The sequence below is a fragment of the Muntiacus reevesi genome, chromosome 15 (assembly GCF_963930625.1).
Source record: "Muntiacus reevesi chromosome 15, mMunRee1.1, whole genome shotgun sequence".
NCBI classification, from domain to species: Eukaryota; Metazoa; Chordata; class Mammalia; order Artiodactyla; family Cervidae; genus Muntiacus; species Muntiacus reevesi.
Window position 1 is genome coordinate 51866629 of NC_089263.1, and position 20195 is coordinate 51886823.

Genomic DNA, 20195 nt, shown 5'->3' on the forward strand with positions numbered 1-20195 from the left:
CCCAGAAAGGCTAGTCATCATGGCCTCAAGTCAGCTGTTAGCTGCAGTTCCCCCATGTAGAAGAAGAAGACTGCTTTTATAGAAAAACTGCAGCTTTCTTGAAAGACAAACCATGTTTGTAAATAGCCTCTTGGTGAGCTTCTTCCAACTTCCCGTGTTGGCTGTCAGATCCGTGTTTTTAATGAATTGCCATGTGAGACAGGAGAAGGGTTGTTAGGAGGAGGACTGAGGCCATTTTATTTATTCAGTAAATAGTTACCCTCTCTTCAAAGAACTGTGCTAGGAGATGAAATGCAAAGATGGATAAAGTGTGAGCCCTTGCTTCATGAAGCTGTTGGTCTAGTGAGGGAACAAATAATCAAAAGTTCAATTCCAGCACTAAATAGAGATGCCGTAAAAGCAACAGAGGGGAGCTATTGATTCTCTGGGGAGAGTTAGAAAGGGCTTTGCAGGGAAAAGATGCTTGAGTTGGGTCCCGCAGGAAGAGTAGGTATTTGTCACAAGCATGAACACACAGTTATAAGCAGAACACACTCAGATTCATGGAGGTGCGAGAGAGAAATAGGGCACATTCGGGAAACTGTTGATTAATTTGGAAATGAGGATGTGAAGTTGAAAGCAGTGAAATAATTTTGGAGAGAGGGTAAGGGCCAGAATACAGAAGTCGCTGTATGCTATATAGAGGAGTTTAGATATTATTCTTGGGTAAAAGGAAACCACCAAAGGGATTTAAGCCAGACGTTACAAGGTTAGAACTGAGTTGTTGAAAAAAATCTAGTGACAGTGTGGAAGAATACCCAGTTTGTAAAATCTGAGCCACTTGGAAATTAAAACATTATCACATTTTAAAAGGTCAGGACTCAAAATCTGTCTCTTCAGTCAGACTTTCCTCTCATGGAAACACTATTTTGATTGGAAATTATTTAAGCAAAAATAATGCCATTAATAAAGGATAATGTCTTCCTCCAGTTTCAGGCTGTGAGCTGAAAAGCTGACTTCTCTTTGTTGATTTCAGGATCACCATCCGTCTCAGCAGGGCCAAGGCGGGTCTCATGGAATCTACCTCAGGGCCTTCTGCACGGGGCTGGATTCAGTTTTGCAGCCTTACCGCCAAGCACTGCTTGATTTGGAACAAGAGGTGAGAAGAGGCATGGGAAGCCACACCTCTGGGACTGCAGAGAAGGGCATGTTCCTGATCTGAAATGTCCTCTGATATGGTCAGGTAGCGAAGAATGAGCCATTTTCTGCATGGCTAGAGGGTAAGTTTGTTCTCTGTGACTGCCCAAGCCATGGTCAGAGTGGCAGGTGAATCACGGCTGAGGTTCCTGAGTGAGTTTAGAAGAGCCCTAGCTTTGGTTTTGTTATCATCAGAAAATCAGAATTAATTATCTTCTGTAAATGATCAATTCTCAGTACTCTAAAATGAACCCTAAGCCTACTCTCAGATTCCCTTCTAGTTTTCACAGATGAAATAGACTCAAGATACTATAAATGGAGCCCTAATCACAGTGCTTTTTGTTGCAGTTCCTGGCTGACCCCCATCTCTCCATATCACATGTCAATTACTCCTTAGATCAGGTAACAAAATGCTTTGGAATCTGTTGATATCATTGGAATACTCTAACTCAGGATATTATTTTTGAGAACTTTTTTCCTTCTGGTTTCAGAGCCCAGCATTTGTTATTTCATATGTTTTCCTAGATCAGAGCTGTTTGAAGAGTTTCACATTTAATGAAAACTTACTCTCTGATGTTAATGCTCTACACTGGTCTCAGTATTAACAAATATGCGCCTCAGACATGGAAACTGCTTGTATCTGCCGTTCTCTTTCTATCTACAGCCAACCCCCATGTCAGATTGCCTTAGGATCTTGGCTGTTCTGTGGTATTGCCATCTTTATGATAAATGGGACTGGTTAGAAACAAAGGCATTTCCTGAGTTAATTTTGTTTTCCTTGTGCTTGAATATATACCATCCTAATCATTCTCTACTTTGTAGTTCCAGCTCCTTTTCCCCTCTGTGATGGTTGTAGTAGAACAAATTAAAAGTCAAAAGGTGAGTACTTTTTCCTTTTGCTGGGGTAAGCACCAAGGACATAATCTTAATTCATTTTCCTTTACATTCATTTTTGAAGACCCTAGTTTTCAGTAGTTTTTATTTATTTATTCATTTATTATCTGCTTGGCTATCATGCTAAGTATCAGCAAAGCAAAAATAAGTTATGACCCTGCCCTTAAGCATCTCCTGGTCCATAAGCTGGGGGAAACGGTAACAGATGTCCCCAAGAGTGCTGCTGGGTAAGAGGATAAAGCTATGGATACTTGAAGGTGAGAGTTTTTTACACTAAGGATTCAGAACTTTTGGATATGGGTCTTGAGAAGCAGAAAATTAATCCTTAGAAAGAAGGTAATAATTTATTATTAGGGTGCTGGCAGCTTTCTGAGCATTGTTAAGTCATTGGGTGAAACCCAGCTAGCTGTTCATTAGTTTAATATGCCTCTTATCACAAGTTTTTATCATGCATTGAGAAGAGGGTCTCTAGAGTCCAGAGAATGTCTTTTCTGAGTAGGATTAATAATTCTGAGGTGCTTTGAGATTTTTACATTAGATGAATATGCTGGTTCATAATTGGATCAGAAAGGACAAATAGATTAAATATGTTTAGTTTATTACTGTTTTTAAGCTGGTATATTTGTGCCTTGAATATAACTAGTTAACTAGTCAGTTGGCCAGATTGCTACTTCTTTCTTTTTTTTTTTTGCTGTATACATCTAGAAACCTACACTCTGCTGCATTTGTTCCGTGGCAGCAAAGTCAGTGGGGACGGTGCTCTCTGACCCTGCAAAGCTGGTTGCCCTAACCAAATAACATCAAGCTTTTATTGTGCACTTGTTATATACCAGACACTGTGCAAAGTGCTTCACATATATTATCAAGGTCAATCTCCTAAGGAATCAAATAGGTTAAGGAATGTAATTCGGGTCACATGTGCATGTGTGCGTGCATGCTCAGTTGCTCATTCATGTCCAATTCTTTGCAATCTCATGGACTGTAGCCCGCCAGGCTCCTCTGTCTGTGAAATTTCCCAGGCAAGAACACTATATAGGTTGCCATTTCCTCCTCCAGGGTATCTTCCCAACCCAGGGATCAAACCTGCATCTCTTTACTTTTCCTACATCGGCAGTCAGATTCTTCACCACTGCACCACCTGGGAAGCCCCTCAGGGTCATGCAGAAAGTAGTCAATGCTAGGATATAAACCCAGGGCTGTCTGACTCCAGACTGTGCTGTTAGCTACTCTCTAAACTGTCCCCCAAAACTGGAGGGGACCTTCTAGGTAAGTGGGGTTAGCGTAAGAGTCCAGGCACGGCTGCACATCTCAGTTGACTCTGAGCTCCCATTGGCCACAGGAAGGAGAGTGGAAAACGAGTAGGGGGACTGCAGATGGGCGAAGCTTCCTTCCTGCCGGGGAGGTGGTAAGAAGCTGAGTGCTAAGGCTCGAAGTGAATGAGGCTGTGGGTGCACACAGACACACCGGGGTCCTTTTAGAGTGATGGAAATGTTACAAACCTGGGTCATGTTGACAGTTGTACAATGCTGTAAATTTACTAAAAATTGTTGAAAGTACACTTAGGTGAATTTTATGGTATATAAAGTATACCTCAGTAAAGCGGTTTTAAAAAAATAGAGGCAAAAGGACATTGAGAGAGGAAGCAGGTTTTTAGAAAAGTGTATACCTTATAAGTAGTCTGAATTAGGCCTTAATCTGAAGTAAAGAGCTTTCTTTACCTCTTTTCTTGGAATTTCGAAGTGATTCTGGTTTCCTTAGTGCAGTAGTTCTCAAACTTCACTGTGCATTAGAATCACCTGGAGCTGATTGTTAAAAGCAGATGGCTGGGCCCCACGCCAGAGATCCTGATTCAGCAGGTCTGGAACGAGGTCCAAGAATTTGTAGCTCTTAAAACTTTCCAGGTGATGCAGATGCTGCTGGGGGATGGTGCGGGCTGGGGAAGGACAGGGAGGTGGAGGGTCCATATTTAAGAACAACTATTGTGATGCTATGATTTATAATAAGAAAAACAGATTTGGTCTTTGTCCCATTTCTGGCACAGAGCTCCTAAACTCAGAATTTCCTAAGTAATAAGAGCAATAAAGGCATCTTGATATGCATAACAAACCCCTGTTTACCACACCTGAGCTTGTTAACCAGGTGATTTTGGGGAAACACCAAAATATGGGCTGGTTGCCAGGGGAACCAACCCTGTGATTGAAAGGTTAGAACTCGCAGTCCCACGTTTCCCACCGGACCTTTGGCGAGAAACGCGGGCAGAGGGCAGAGAGCCGGGGAGGCTCCATGAAAACCCGAGAGGATGGCGTCTGGAGGGCTTCTAGGCTGGTGAACCAGAGTGCCCCTGTGTGCCACGTGCCCCACGAAGCTCGTTTGCTCGGGACCTCGCTGTGTGCATCCTTTCATCTGGCTGTTGATTCCTATCCTGGCGTATCCTTCCTAATAAGTTGATAATCTAGTGGATAAATGGGCTTACTGAGTTCTGTGAGCTGCTCTAGCAAATTAGGGGAACCCAGGGATTGAGTTAGGTTGTAGGACCCCCAGCTGGTGTCACAGAGTTGCTTGGTGGTGTGGGCGACCACCCACCCCCCCGGCCCACCCATACACACACTGGAATTGGAGTCAGAATTGGAACTGTGCATAGATCTTAGGAGTTTATCCTCCCTCTTCGTGGATTTTGCCCTCTGGATTGAGTATAGAATATGAGATTGTGTTATATGAACTATTAAAATGGAATTCAGCTTGACAAGGCTGTATTTTCCACAGATTCATGGCTGTCAGATCCTGGAAACAGTATACAAACACAGCTGTGGAGGCTTGCCTCCTGTTCGCAGTGCGCTAGAAAAGTAAGTCATGGCTTCACTGGGGCAGGGAGCGGGGAGTGGGTGGTTAAGTGACCTGACTTGGCCCAAGTTCTGTTTCCAGGTTATCTCGGGTTCCCCTCTGGGGAAAGTTATGACCAGGATGTAAAAGCCCCGTGAGTACAGGAGCCCGTGTAAGCCTTACGGTGACTCAGAAACCACAGAAAGGGGATTCCAAGGTGTTGAGTGTCCAGGCTAGGACGTAGCTGCCTAGGTGACCTTGAGGCAGTCCTTCAATTTTGGATCTCATTATCCTTAGAGAATTTCCATTAACTATTCCAGATGATGCTTAGCTGTGTCTAAACATGTGTATTTTGAGTAGCTTTATAATCCTCTTAAGAATTTTACTCTAACAAAATTATCCAAAAGAAGAAAATAACCATATACACAATCATTATTCATTGCAATGTTGTCTGCTACATTAAGAAATGAGAAAATTACCAGCAATAGAATGCTGAATAAAGATATATTCACTTGATAGACTATAAAGCAATTAAAATTACAAATTCTGAAACAACATGTAAAAATATTTTTATAATAGTAACTGAAAAAAGGATACAAAATTATATGTATCTTATGACTGCAACTATTAAATAAATGTAGAATATGATCAAAGGCTTCCTGTAGAATGTTACACAGTCTGAATTTTTCTGATTATTTCCTCATGAGTAGATTCAGATTGAACATTTTTGGCAAGGATACTACCGAGGTCGTATTATTTCCTGTTACAGCGTATCAGAATGCACACAAAGCAACTCTGTCCCATTACTGGTGTAAAGCCTCATCACTAGGTGTTTAGGTGTTTTCCACCAGGTCTGGTTTAGAGGAACATTTTCCGCTTTGTCATTGATATGTTTTCTGAAGTGTGATCCCTTGAGACTGTGTGACTATCCCATTCTCCAACAACCTTTCTGCATTTTGTAGGATAATACTTTTTCAGGTATATCTACCTGTCACATACTGGATCTACTCTCCTTATGTGATTCCAACAAAAGTAAAAACTTAATACTGTTAGCTAAAAAGAGACTCCTATGCTGCTAAGTCACTTCAGTCGTGTCTGACCCTGTGTGACCCCATAGATGGCAGCCCACCAGGCTCTGCCATCCCTAGGATTCTCCAGGCAAGAACACTGGAGTGGGTTGCCATTTCCTTCTCCAGTGCATGAAAGTGAAAAGTGAAAGTGAAGTCGCTCAGTCATGTCCAACTCGTAGCAACCCCATGGACTGCAGTCTACCAGGCTCCTCCATCCATGGGATTTTCCAGGCAAGAGTACTGGAGTGCGGTGCCACTGCCTTCTCCAGGAGACTCCTATAAGTCCATTTAATTTTAACAGGAATCATCCATTTTGAAACTTATTTTACTCCCGGGAAGAAAATGTGCCTCTTCTAAAAGACGATCAGAACCCTTAGTGAGCATTTCAGACTTCAGTATATAGGCTACAAGTTTGGAAATTTAACTGCTTAGTTCATCCACAGAGATGAAGTTAAACTAGCACATTATTTTTACCTTAATTGGTCCTTTCCCTTCTGGACTGACCAAACTCTCAGGCCTCTTTTTATCCTGTAGCAGTTTAAAGCACGCCACCTGTGCTGTTGTCCTCTACGTGAACTTCTAAGGCTGTTGCTGTCCTCTCCACTCAGGATCCTGGCCGTGTGTCACGGGGTCATGTATAAGCAGCTGTCAGCCTGGATGTTACATGGACTCCTCTTGGATCAGCACGAAGAGTTCTTTATCAAACAGGGTCCATCTTCCGGGAACGTCAGCGCCCAGCCAGAAGAGGATGAGGAGGACCTGGGCATTGGGGGACTGACAGGAAAACAGCTGAGGGAGCTCCAGGACTTGGTGAGAGCCCAGCAGGAAGCCTAGCCTGCTCCTGCCAGAAGCTGGACAGGTCGACAGCTAGATGACCTTCCGGGGACTTGCCCCAGGCCTTCATGGCCTGGGCACGTTCCATGGCCTGGGCACGTTCCATAAATTTAGACAGTTGGCTTAGCTTAATACTTGAACTTAATGCCTAACAGTGTGAGACTCTAAAGTAGAAAATACATTTGTGAGATTCCTTTCATTTCCCCTTTTCCTGGTATATGCATTGAGGAGACTAATAATAAGTCTTGTCCCTTTAGGTAGTCTTGTTGGTACCCAGAGCTTTTACATTGCAGATTAGTTTTGATTAGACTCCCCAAAGTCCTGTATTGTTCTTATCAATTCGTTTATCCTGTTACATTTTATTGAATGCCTATTATATGCCAGGCACAACTGTTCCAGGAGCCACAACTGCATAAACGAATAAAATGTAGTAGTCCCTGTCCTTAAAGAGCTTACAGTTAGTGGAAGACATATTACACTATACTAAGTGCTCTGGACGAGCAAGTGTCGGTATTCTGGGAACATGGACGTAGAGTAACTGGAGTGGAATATATGTCTTAAGTGCAAAGAGTTCGGGAGAACGACTTCTCTGGTGGTTAACTTCTCTCAGTTGTTAAGACTGAGCTTCCAATGCAGGGGGCGGAGGTTTGATGGGAACTTCGATCCCACATGCCACATGTGGCAGTCCTTCCAGGCAGAGGGAAGAACTATGTAGAGTACAGAGGCCATGAAGGACACGGATCATTTGGGGAACCATTAGTAATTCAGTTGAGATGGTCAAGTAAATAAAGACGGAAATATAGACTGTAAGGGACAGTTGGAGGGGATGTGGGAAGTGGCAGCCAGTGAAGCTTTTGAGATCAGCAGAGATAAGATCATGAAAGCCCTTGTAAATGATGGGAAGGAATTCTGACTTGAGCCTGAAAAGAGCTGGGAACCACGAAGAATTTTAGGCAACAGGTTAACACACCTCTGTATGTTACATTAGACTTCATGATAGATCACTCTAGAAACTGTGGGAAAACATTTTTTAAAAAATTAAGATTAGCAGCAAGTACAATAGTTAGGAGAATGTTTGGGACATTATATATGCTCAGTTGCTTCAGTCTCGTCCTGCTCTTTTCGACCCCCATGGACTGTAGCCTGCAAGGCTTCTCTGTCCATGGGATTCTCCAGGCAAGAATACTGGAGTGGGTTGCCAGTTCCTTCTCCAGGGGAGCTTCCTGACCCAGGGATCGAACCCAAGTCTCCAGCGTCTCCCGCATTGCAAGCAGATTCTTTACTGTTTGAGTCATCGGTGAAGCCTGCTGGGGACATTAGCTGAAAAATAATAGTGGCCTGCGCCAAGGATGGGAACAGCAAATATGCTGAAGAAGAAAGAGACTTCAGCGATATTTAGGAGGTGGAACAGGCAGGCTGTGGTGATTGATTGGCTAAGGGTCCAGAGAGAAGCATCAGGGATGATGCCCAAGTCCCTGCCTTTAGTGATAGGCTAGTGGTGATGATAAGGAATGTGGGTTGATGATGGGAGAGGGCAGGGGAGAAGATGCGTCTAACTCTCGACATACTGAGATACTCGTAGGAAATGACCAGTGGGCTGAGCCTGGAGCTGATGAGAACAGTCTGGCTTAAAGATAAAGTTTTAGGAGTTATCAGCATATGAAAGTTTCTAATCTGAGGTCCACAGGTGGCTTCAGAGGTTCTGTGAAGTGTATGTTTCCATGTTCTTCTGGAAGATCCATTGCTTTATACTTGCAGAGAGTCCTGTGATGCAGAAAGATTAAAAATACCTGTTATGATCAGTTCAGCCTCAGATGATGTGATTGTTTAGGAAGAGTGTGGATAGCGAGAGGAAAAAATGGTCTTGGGTGGTGCCCTGAGGCACACCAGCACCCAAGCCCAAAATTGAAAGGGTGGATAGCAGAGATCAAAGTCAGGAGAATGGATCTTGGGGTTCCTTATCCGTACCTTGGATAAGGGTCAAATTAGCAGCAAGTCAGGGACCTGGTTGGTTAGATGGCAAGAATCTGGGACTTCACAGGCTAGATTAGTGGTTCTCCGACTGTAGAGTGCCCAGCATCACCTGGAGAGCTTATTAAAACATGGACTGCTGGGCCTCACCCCCCAGGTTTTCTGTAGCTCTGGGGATGGGCTTAAAATTTTGTATTTCTAACAAGCTCCCACGTGAGGCCAGTGGTACTGGCCCAGGAGCCAGGTTGTGAGAACCACATATATGACTCAGGCCTCGGTAAAGAGCTGGGCAGAGCAGACATGCATAAGATGCAAACCTGGAAAAAAACAGATCAGTTATTCCATGGTACAAACAAGAAGACTGATTTCCAGACCTAATGCACAAGCTTTTACATAGTAGTCAAGGCAGAGTGAGAATGAAAATCCTAATGTTAATAAAACCACTGTTATTTCCACCGTGCTATCTTTCTGTCTAAAAATGGAATGTCTTTCTCTAGCACTGGTGATTTAATAATTATGCAAGTTCAGATTTAAAGTCCCTGCTGCCAGAAACTGTAAATCGTGGGTTGGGAGAGCTGCCGAATATCCCCTTGTTTCCCCTTTCTCACTTCATACGTTATCTCTGATGTGGGTTTTTTCCTTGCCTAGCGCCTGATAGAGGAGGAGAACATGCTGGCGCCATCTCTCAAACAATTTTCTCTGCGAGTGGAGATTCTGCCGTCCTACATTCCAGTGAGGGTTGCTGAAAAAATCCTCTTTGTGGGAGAATCTGTCCAGATGTTCGAAAATCAAAATGTAAACCTGACCAGGAAAGGTAGGAATATCCTTGCCCGAGGTATGTCCATCCTCAGAGGCATAGTTGACATCATGCTGGACCCAGAGTCGGCCTGGGCAGAGGGGGTGGCTAGGGACCTTCACGTTGTGAGATTCCGGCACAGCCAGGACGTACACGCTTGCGCGAGAAGCAGGTGCAGGAGCGGCAGCCCCGGGAAGAGCCTGTGCGGCTCCCTGTCTCCCGTTGACCTTGAGTGGTGTCCTGTCCTAAGGGTCCATTCTGAAGAACCAGGAGGACACTTTTGCTGCAGAGTTGCATCGTCTCAAGCAGCAGCCCCTCTTTAGCCTGGTGGACTTCGAGCAGCTGGTGGATCGTATTCGCAGTACCGTGGCCGAGGTTGGTCTGTCTTTATATATACTTTATTTTATGTATCTAATTGACTGCACTTGTCGTCGTCATGGTGCACGAGTTCTTCGTTGCTGCACTCAGGCTTTCTCTAGCTGCGGTGAGCAGGGACTACTTTCTAGTGGAGCCCAGGCTCTGGGGCTCTTGGGCCTCAGTAGTGGTGGCTGCTTAGGGGCACACAACCACTTAGGGGCTTAGTTGCCCTGAGGCACGTGGCATCTTAGTCCGCTGCACTGGCAGGCACGTGGCATCTTAGTCCGCTGCACTGGCAGGCACGTGGCATCTTAGTCCGCTGCACTGGCAGGCACGTGGCATCTTAGTTCGCTGCATTGGCAGGCAGGTTCTTAACCATTGGGCCACCAGGGAAGTCCCCCTTAGTATATTTTCTTTGGAAGAAAATAGACTAGTTTCCTAGAAATTGAGTACTTGATTTGTTTCCTCTTGGTGTGATTAGAACTTAGCTGGGAGAGAAGTGTTTGAGAGAGTTAAAGGGCAGGAAGTAGAAAACAAAAGCATTCTCTCTTTTTTAATATTATTAAAGAGGTGGAACTGCGTTAGCCTTTTCCCACCTGACAGGAGTTTGATTGTTAGCTAGTCAGTTAATTAGTAATAAAAGAAGATCTTGGTTTACATTTCAGACAGACAGCCTTTTGAGTCCATTGAATAGCCGGCAGTGACTCTAGGGAACCCACTGATTCTGACTAAATTTAGTGCCTTACTTATTATTTTAGTAATGGCCTTAGCATAATCTATCATAGGAAGGCAGAACAAGTAATATTTTTCCATTCTTTTTTTTTCTTTTTTTGCACTCCAGCATTTTTTAAATTTTTTAATTGGAAGATAATCGCTTTACGTTGTTGTGTGAGTTTCTGTCCTATAACAGCAAGAATCAGCCATAGTTATATACATCCCTTCCCTCTTGAGCCTCTCTGTCTGCCTCCCATCCCACCCCCCTGGGTAATCACAGTGCCAGGCTGGGGGCCCTGTGTCATGTAGCGGCTTCCCACGAGCTCTCTGGTTTACACGTGGTACGATATGCATGTCAGTGCTACTTTCTCACCTCGTCCTACCCTCTCCTTTCCCCACTGTTTCCCCAAGTCCATTCTCTCTGTCTCGGTCTCCATTCCTTCTCTAAAAATAGGGTCATCAGTGCTGCTTTTCTAGATTCCATGTGTATGTATTAATATATATTTTTCTCTTTCTGACTCACTTCAATCTGTATAACAGGCTCTAGGTTCATCCACTTCAATATAGCTAACTCAAATTCATTCTCCTTTATGACTGAGTAATATTACATTGTCTAGTATGTACTGTATCTTCTTTATCCATTCGTCTGTCGATGGACACCTAGGTTGCTTCCGTGTCCTGAAAACTGTAAATAGTGCTTCTATAAACACTGGGGTAAATGTGTCTTTTAGAATCATGGTTTTCTCAGGGTATATGCCCAGTAGTAGGATTGCTGGGTCACATGGTAGCTTTGTTCCTAGTTTTTTAAGGAATCTCCATAGTGTTCACCATAGTGGCTGTATCAATTTACATTCCCACTGACAGGGCTCCTTTTTCTCTACACCTTCTTCAGTTCAGTAGTTCAGTTGCTCAGTCGTGTCTGACTCTTTGCAACTCCATGGATTGCAGCACGCCAAGCCTCCCTGGAGTTTACTCAAACTCATGTCCATTGAGTTGGTGACGCCATTGAACCATCTCATCCTCTGTTGTCCCCTTCTCCTCCTGCCTTCAATCTTTCCCAGCATCAGGGTCTTTTCCAGTGAGTCAGTTCTTCGCATTAGGTGGCCAAAGTTTTGGAGTTTCAGCTTCAGCATCAGTCCTGCCAGTGAATATTCAGGACCGATTTCCTTTAGGATGGACTGGTTGGATCTCCTTGCAGTCCAAGGGACTCTCAAGAGTCTTCTCCAACACCACACTTCAAAAGCATCAATTCTTGGGTGCTCAGCTTCCTTTATAGTCGAACTCTCACATCCATGCATGACTACTGGAAAAACTATAGCTTTGACTAGACAAACCTTTGTTGGCAGAGTAATGTCCCTGCTTCTCAATATGCTGTCTAGGTTGGTCATACTTTTTCTTCCAAGGAGCAAGCATCTTTTAATTTCATGGCTGCAGTCACCGTCTGCAGTGATTTTGGAGCCCCCCAAAATAAAGTCTCTCATTGTTTCCATTGTTTCCCCATCTATTTGCCATGAAGTGATGGGACCGGATGCCATGATCTTAGTTTTCTGAATGTTTTAAGCCAACTTTTTCATTCTCCTCTTTCACTTTCATCAAGGGGCTCTTTAGTTCTTCACTTTCTGTCATAAGGGTGGTGTCATCTGCATATCTGAGATTATTGATATTTCTCCCATCAGTCTTGATTCCAGCTTGTGCTTCATCCAGACCAGCATGATTAACTTAACAATATAAAATAATTACATACAATTTGTGGAGGTCAAGCAGGGTGATGCGGTAAGTAGAAGTGCAGACATACACATTTTCATCCACTCAACCAGTCTGTGTCTTTTGGTTGGAGCATTTAGTCCATTTACATTTAAGATAATTATCGGCATGTATGATCCTATTACCATCTTCTTCATTGTTCGGGGTTTATTTTCTGTAGGTCTTTTCCTTCTCTTGTGTTTCTTGCCTGTAGAAGTTCCTTTAGCATATGTTGTAAAACTGGTTTGGTGGTGCTGAATTCTCTTAACTTTAGTTTGTCTGGAAAGCCTTGATTTCTCCATCAAATCTGAAGGAGAGTCTTCCTGGGTAGAGTATTCTTGGTTGTAGGTTTTTCCCCTTCATCATTTTATTCTTTTTTTTTAAATCATTTTATTGTAGGTTAAAGTGAAAGTTGCTCAGTCATGTCCAACTGTCTGTGACCCCATGGACTATTACAGTCCATGGACTTCTCCAGGCCAGAATGCTGGAGTCTAGCCTTTCCCTTCTCCAGGGGGTCTTCCCAACCCAGGCATTGAACCCAGGGCTCCAGGTCTCCCGCACTGCAGGCGGATTCTTCACCAGCTGAACCACAGCTCAGCCACAGGGAGTGGTTGAGCCACCCCCTTCACCACTTTAAATATGTCATGGTGTTCCCTTCTGGCTTGTAGAGTTTCTATTGAGAAATCAGTTGATAGCCTGATGGGAGTTCCCTTTTATGTTGTCATTTTCCTCTTGTTTTTAGTATTTTATCTTTAGTTTTTGTCAGTTTGATTACTATGCGTGTTCGGTGTGTTCCTCCTTGGGTTTATCCTGCCTGGGACTCTGCTTCCTGGACATGGTTGACTATTTCCTTTCCCATGTTAGGGAAGTTTTCAGCTATTATTTCTTCAAATATTTTCCTCTGGTCCTTTCTTTCTCTTCTCCTTCTGGGACCCATATAATGCGAATACTGGTGCATTTATTGTCCCAAAGTTCTCTTAGGCCGTCTTCATTTCTTTTCATTCTTTTTTCTATATCCTGTTCTACGGCAGTGATTTCCACTATTCTGTTCTCCAGGTCATTTATTCATTCTTCTGCCTCGGTTATTCTGCTGTTGATTCCTTCTAGTATATTATTCATCTGTTTTTTTCTTTAGTTCTTCTAGGTCTTTGGTAAACATTTCTTTCATCTTTTCAATCTTTGCCTCCATTCTTTTTCCAAGATCCTCAATCATCTTCACTCTTCATTATTCTGAATCATTTTTCTGGAAGGTTGTTTATCTCCACTTCATTTAGTTGTTTTTCTGGGGTTTTATCTCGTCCATTCATCTGGAACATAACTTTCTGATTTTTCATCGTGATTAACTTTCTGTGATATGGTTCTTGTTTTAGCCACTGTGAGACTGTGCTGCCACTTGCTTCTTCTGCCTTCTGATGGAGTAGGCTAAATGGCTTGTATAATCTTCCTGATGGGAGGGACTGGTGGTGGGAAAACCTGGGTCTTGCTCTGGTGGGCTGGGCCTGGCTCAGTAAAGCTTTAATCCGGTTATCTGCTGATTGATGGGGTTGCACTCCCTCCTTTGTTTGACCTGAGGCGACCCTGCCCTGGGGTCTGCGGCTCTATGGTAAGGCTAATGGTGAACTCCAAGAGCATTTTCGCCAAGGGGGACCTTCCAGTGCCCCTGTCCCTGTGGTGAGCCCCTGCCAACCGACCCTCTGCAGGAGGCCCTCCAAGACTGGAGTCTCTGTTTCCCCCAACCCTGTGGAAGTTCTATAATCAAATCCCCCTGGCCCTCAAGGCCAGATTCCCTGGGGATTCCCAGTCCCTTCGTTGGATCCCCAGGCTGGGAAGCCTGACATCAGAAACTTCACAACAGTGGGAGAACTTCTTTGGTATTACTGTTCTCCAGTTTATGGGTCACGCACCTGGTGGATATGGGATTTGATTTTATTGTTGACTGGGCCCCTCCTGCCGTCTCTGTGCAGCTTCTTGTCTCTGGATGTGGGGCATCTTTGTTTGGTGGGTTCCAGCGTCCTCCTGTTGATGGCTGTTTAACAGCTATTTGCAGTTTTGGTGCTCTCACAGGAGGAGATGAGCACCCATCCTTCTACTCCACCATCTTGAACTGGAAGCCTGAAATTTTTTTCATTTCTCTGTTTACCATCCATATATCTTCTTGGAAGCATCCAAACCTTTTTTCCATTTTTTATTGGAAAAACTTTACTTTTTTACTATTGAGTTTTGAGTCATTTATGTATTCTGGATTTGTAAGTCCTTTATCAGATACATGACTTACAAATATTTTCTCCCTGTGACTTGTCTTTTCATTCTCTTAACAGTCAAGAGCAGAAGGTGTTGATTTTGATTAAGTCTAGTTTATCAATTTCTGTTTATTTTGTGGTTTATGCTTCTGGTGTTGTGACTGAGAAACCTTTGCATAACCCAGTGTCACAAAAATTTTCACCGTTTTCTTTTAGAAAACTTATAGTTTTTAGTTTCAATTAGGTTCATAGTCATTTCTAATTAATTTTTGTATGTGGTGCAAGGTATAGATCAAGTTTTAATTTTTTGTATATGCATATTCAGTTGATCCAACATCTTGGTTCTTTTTATGATTTATTTTTGTTTATATTCCTGTTATCCTTGCCTCTTAAGCATATCTATAAAGAGTATTTTAGATTTGGGGAAAAAGCCAGAGGAGGGTTTCTGGCGACCTAGTGGTTAGGATTCCAGAGCAAACAAACTTGTAATGCAGTTGCAACAGAAGCCTTGGCCAATCTTATGGAGAGTTCTGAAGCTAGAATGGCCTTTCCAGAGATGTCCCAAATTGAGGTTAGAGGGCTAGGCCATTGTTCCTCTGCATCTATCAGAAATTGGTTCCTCAGGAGGGAACCATGGGCATGGTAGCTCCCTTCAGCCAAAAGCACCAGTAACAGACAGTGCTTTGAACAGTTAGCGTATGGAATGTCTCAGTCTTACTGGGGAGATCTGGGCGGCTAACTATACTACCCCCCTGGGCAGTTCTGAAACTTCTCCAGTGTTAGCTGCAGCAGCTGTTTAGTCACTTAGTCGTGTTCAACTCTTTGTGACCTCTGAACTGTAGCCCACCAGTCTCCTCTGTCCATGGGCTTCTCCAGGCAAGAATACTGGAGTGGGCTACCATTTCTTTGTTCAGGGGATCTTGCTGACCCAGGGAGTGAACCCATGTCTTCTGCATTAGCAGGCAGATTCTTTACCACTGAGCCACCTGGGAAGCCCATGTATTATCTAGTCTGTTGTACCTCTTTTACACCTCCCATGTCTAATTATTTTGACCTGTGTGTTTATATTCCCCTGGGGAGGTCAGCTGTTTTGTCTAGCATTGTATACTGGAGAAGGGCCAAAGGCCAGTTCCTAGTCTGTCAGTTCCAGTGAGAGAGGGCAGAGAGAGTATGAGCACCCAGGCAGAGATTCCAGGCACACTGAATCAACACTGATCACTTCACTGGGCAAATCCTAGTCAGGATCCTTTGATGCGGTAATGGCTATGCAGTGGATTTTTTATATTCATCATCAAGCTCGCCAAATTCTTTTACTAGTTCTAATAGTTTATGTCAGTTCTCTTGGACTTTCTATGCAGGTAGCGATATTATCTGACAACAGTAACAGTTTTGTTTCTTCCTTTTCAATTTTTTTTCCCATGTTGGCAAGTCTTTAGTACAATGTTGAATGACTTTAAAGGAATTTCTTCTAATGTTTTGCTGTGAAATAGGTTGTTTGCTGTGGGATTTTGGTATATACCCTTTATCAGAATAAAAAGATTTCCTTCTAGTTTTTGCTTTCTTTCTAAAATCATCAACATATGTTTTTTATCAAATGCTTTTTCTGCATCTACTAAGGCAATCGTGGTTTTTCTTTTTTAATCTTTAATATAGTTATTAAAGTTATTAACTTTAATAAATTATATTCATATTAAATTTTTTTGAGATTGAAAACACACACCAAAGTTAAACATTTGAGCCATATAAAAATAGGCAGGTTCACTGGTTTTTATGTTCACAATGTTGTACAACCATTACCAGTATCTAATTCCAGAGTATTTCCATCTCATATTTTCTTACCTTTTAAACTTTTATTCCTGGGATTAACCCAGTGTAGTCATGGTATATATACTTTTTTTTAACACATTGCTGGATTTTCACAGAACCGTTCTTTGTAGGCGTTTTCATTGTAACGAAACTTTGACCCTGTATTGTTGGTTCTTCTCACAGCATCTCTGGAAGCTGATGGTGGAAGAGTCAGACTTACTGGGTCAACTGAAGGTAATAGCTTAGCTCTTCTTTTAACTCTTAAAGTGATGCCTGTGGACAATGCCTTTATTCTCCAGCCTCTCCTGAGGGCACTGGTTGCCTATCCCGACTTCTAGAGTGGCTTTTTATGTCCTCATCCAGGTGGGCAAACTCCACCTAACACTACAGATTTACTCTAGCACAAAGCTTCAGCTGTTTACATTCTTCTGGCATAACTGTGTTTTTGTTGAATAAATAATATCAAAGACACGCCAGTCATCCATTACCAAGTATGCTCCTTTAAAATGCCAAAACCCTATGTCCTTTTGTAAGCTGGGCTGAAACAGATGAAACTGGAAATTATATGCATAAATTTCTTAGGATAGTGAAGAGCTCCTGGCCTTGCTGGTTTACTGAATTAAAAATTGAAATTCTTTCTGCAGATCATTAAAGACTTTTACCTTCTGGGACGTGGAGAACTGTTTCAGGCCTTCATTGATACAGCTCAACACATGTTAAAAACACCACCCACTGCAGTAACTGAACATGGTAATCGCCCCGGGACCTGAGAATTACCAGCTTACTGAAGTCCCAGGGTTGTAGGGGATGGCTTAGCCTGCTGCTGAACCATTTAGGGCTGGTCCATATTTAAAGTAGCCTGGTGAGTTAGTGTTTCCAAAGACAGAGGCTGCTCAGGTATGCTCACACTGTTGTCACTGGGAACGACCTCAGCTCATGACCCTTCCTGGAAGAGGCGGTACAAGCTTTCAAATGAGTTGTTCATCTCATCAGATTATAGCAATGTATTTTCTTTAAGTCTGTATTGAATTTGTGACAATATTGCTTCTGTTTATGTTTTGGTTTTTTGGCTAGGAGGCATGTGGGATTTGAGCTCCCTGACCGGGGATCAAACCTGCATCCCCTGCATTGAAAGATAAAGTCTTAACCACTGGGCCACTGGGGAAGTCCCTGTAGCCATATATCTCTTAAGGGACATATTAGGACATTTTGTTTTGGCTCAGCCATGCATGCTGAAAGTTAGTTCCCTGACCAAGGATTGATAGAACCCCTTGGTCCCTTCATTGGGAATGCAGAGTCTTAACCACTGAACCACCCAGGAAGTTCCCATATTGGGACTTACTGCCCCTTACTGTATTAGAACTCTTTACGTTGTCAATGTTGGAAAATAACCTCGGTAGAAAGGGGGAGTTTACTTGCTATTGTATCTGTAACTCCAGTGGGATAGGGATATTTGTTGTTGTTTTAGTCGCCAAGTCATGTCTCTTTTGTGACCCCATGAACTGCAGCCCACCAGGTTCCTCTGCCCAAGGGATTTTCCAGGCAAGAATACTGGAGCGGGTTGCCATTTCCTTGTCCAGGGGAACTTCCTGACCCAGGGCTCACACCAGTGTCTCCTGCATTGAAAGGCGGACTCTTGACCGGCAGGCCAGTGGGGAAGCCCGTGGGGATGGAGCTGGGCCTAGGAACCAGGGACTGCTGGGCGTCTCTCCTACCTTGTCCGTGCCCCGTGTGTGCTGATGGCCTTCCAGTTCCATCTGGCCACATGGCCACCAGCAGCTCCCAGAACATACCTCACGGTCTGATGGGGGAGTCAAACCTGGTCTCTCTGGTAGCAGCTTAAAGGATTCCAGGGAAGGGGTTTTGATTAGTCCAACTAGATCGTTCATCTGTCCCTATATCAAAGGGGTCAGACATGAAGATCTGCTTATCTGGGACTTCCCAGCAGTCCAGTGGTTAAGACTCCAAGCTTCCAGTGCAGGGCACACTGGTTTGATTGCTGGGGAATGATAATCCCACATGGCTCACAGTGCAGTCAAATTAAACTTAATTTGACACTTAATTTAAGTGTTAACCATTCCCATTCGAACTACATAAGAGGTAAGACTGTGAAAACAGGGAGACGTAGGAGTGAAAACAGGGTTACCATTTTTCTAGCTCTATAAAACAATAGACGTCCACTGTACTTACGTAGGACTTTCTAAGTTGCAGATATCAGAAAACTCAATTCAAATTCCATTCACTTCCAATTCAGATTCACTTAAGCAAAGGAAAAAAGAATTTATTGATTCTCATAATTGAAAAGGTCACAGGTATAATGGCTCTAGGCAGTTTGTCCCAAGGCTCACCGAATGCCTTCAGGACTTGGTGTCATTCCATCTTTCACCTCTGCCTTTTCTGAGACAGGCCTGCTCCATATGGTAGCAAGATGGCCTATAACCAAGTTCACATCTTTACTGACTTTATCTCACAAAAAAAAAAAAGAGAGCTGCCCTCTTTCAGAATCTGAATAGAACCTCTGGATTGGCCTGGCCTGGGTCATGTTCATATCCCCAAACAACATAGTGTGACAAGGTAGATCACTCCTGGGTCACCGGCCCCTGCTAGAACGACATGGATTGTTCTCGGCCAAGGTGATTCTCCACGGAAAACCAGGATGCTCTTATCAGCAAGAGGAGAAGGAATACTTGCTAGTCAGGCAAAAGCAACTGCATGTTACTGTACTCTGTCTTAAGAGATGGGCGGGCTGGGAGAGGGTGGAGAGGAGGAGCCGGGATGTGTTACAGAGCCAGGCCTCCACTCAGCCCGCATGTCCTCCTCCGCAGACGTGAACGTGGCCTTCCAGCAGTCGGCACACAAGGTGCTGCTGGACGACGACAACCTGCTCCCCCTGCTGCACCTGACGATCGAGTACCACGGCAAGGAGCACAAAGGTCTGCCTGCTTTCACGCGTCTTCTCTGCGCCTACTGGTCATTGTCTCTTCGGCTTCCATCCACTTCTGCAGAAACCATATCATTTTGTACCTCAGAAATCACCTAATCCAGCGCCCTAATTTTACACAAAAGAAAAGGGAAGTCGTCAGATGCTAAGAGACAGCCAGGCCATGGTTTTGTTTTCGTCATGCTGCTGGAATGGTCTGTTTATTTATAGCTGCCATTCTTTATGGCTGAAAAAAGAACCTCTGAAAGATCTCCTGCAAGAACCCCACACAGGTGTTTTCTTGCCTCCTACAAGTCCTTCTGTGTCCCCTTTCTGCTTCTCACACTGCCGGCTCAAGCGAGCGCTCATCTCATGACTGTTCTCACCTTGTTCAAACTCTGGTTCTAGATGAGCAAAGTCTTCTTCTCTCTTCTTAACAGATGCTGCTCAGGCAAGAGAAGGGCCTTCTCGGGAAACTTCTCCACGGGAAGCCCCGGCATCTGGCTGGGTGGCCCTGGGTCTTTCCTACAAAGTGCAGTGGCCACTACACATTCTCTTCACCCCTGCTGTCCTGGAAAAGTAAGTATTTCTGTTTCTCACAGGTAATGTTTATCCAGCTTACTTCCACGGAAGAAAGCATCAGGAGTAGAACTGGTGGGAGCAAGAGGGCCAGCCAACAGTTTAACAGCCTATAAATCAGGCTGCGCACTCTGATGCCTTCAGGGGCCGGAGGCAACACTAATAAGCGAAGCTGTACGTGAGACGGCAGTGAATGCCGCAATGACTGGGAGGGTCAAACCCTTCAAACCTTTTTTTTTTTAATTGCAAAATAAGGAGCAATTTGGGCTTCCCAG

The 20195-nt window shown here is 43.8% G+C and overlaps 1 protein-coding gene across 1 annotated transcript in view; it reads left to right on the top strand.

Annotated features, from left to right (window-relative positions):
- The window catches only part of TUBGCP4 (tubulin gamma complex component 4), a 34898-nt gene that overhangs the window by 7935 nt on the left and 6768 nt on the right, over window positions 1–20195 (top strand). The window contains exons 3-13 of the mRNA XM_065905827.1: window positions 1016–1138; window positions 1525–1578; window positions 1999–2055; window positions 4834–4913; window positions 6569–6770; window positions 9414–9579; window positions 9812–9936; window positions 16605–16655; window positions 17066–17171; window positions 19247–19354; window positions 19782–19920. Coding sequence (XP_065761899.1) covers window positions 1016–1138; window positions 1525–1578; window positions 1999–2055; window positions 4834–4913; window positions 6569–6770; window positions 9414–9579; window positions 9812–9936; window positions 16605–16655; window positions 17066–17171; window positions 19247–19354; window positions 19782–19920 — 1211 coding nt within the window. The remainder of the gene's footprint in view (window positions 1–1015; window positions 1139–1524; window positions 1579–1998; window positions 2056–4833; window positions 4914–6568; window positions 6771–9413; window positions 9580–9811; window positions 9937–16604; window positions 16656–17065; window positions 17172–19246; window positions 19355–19781; window positions 19921–20195) is intronic.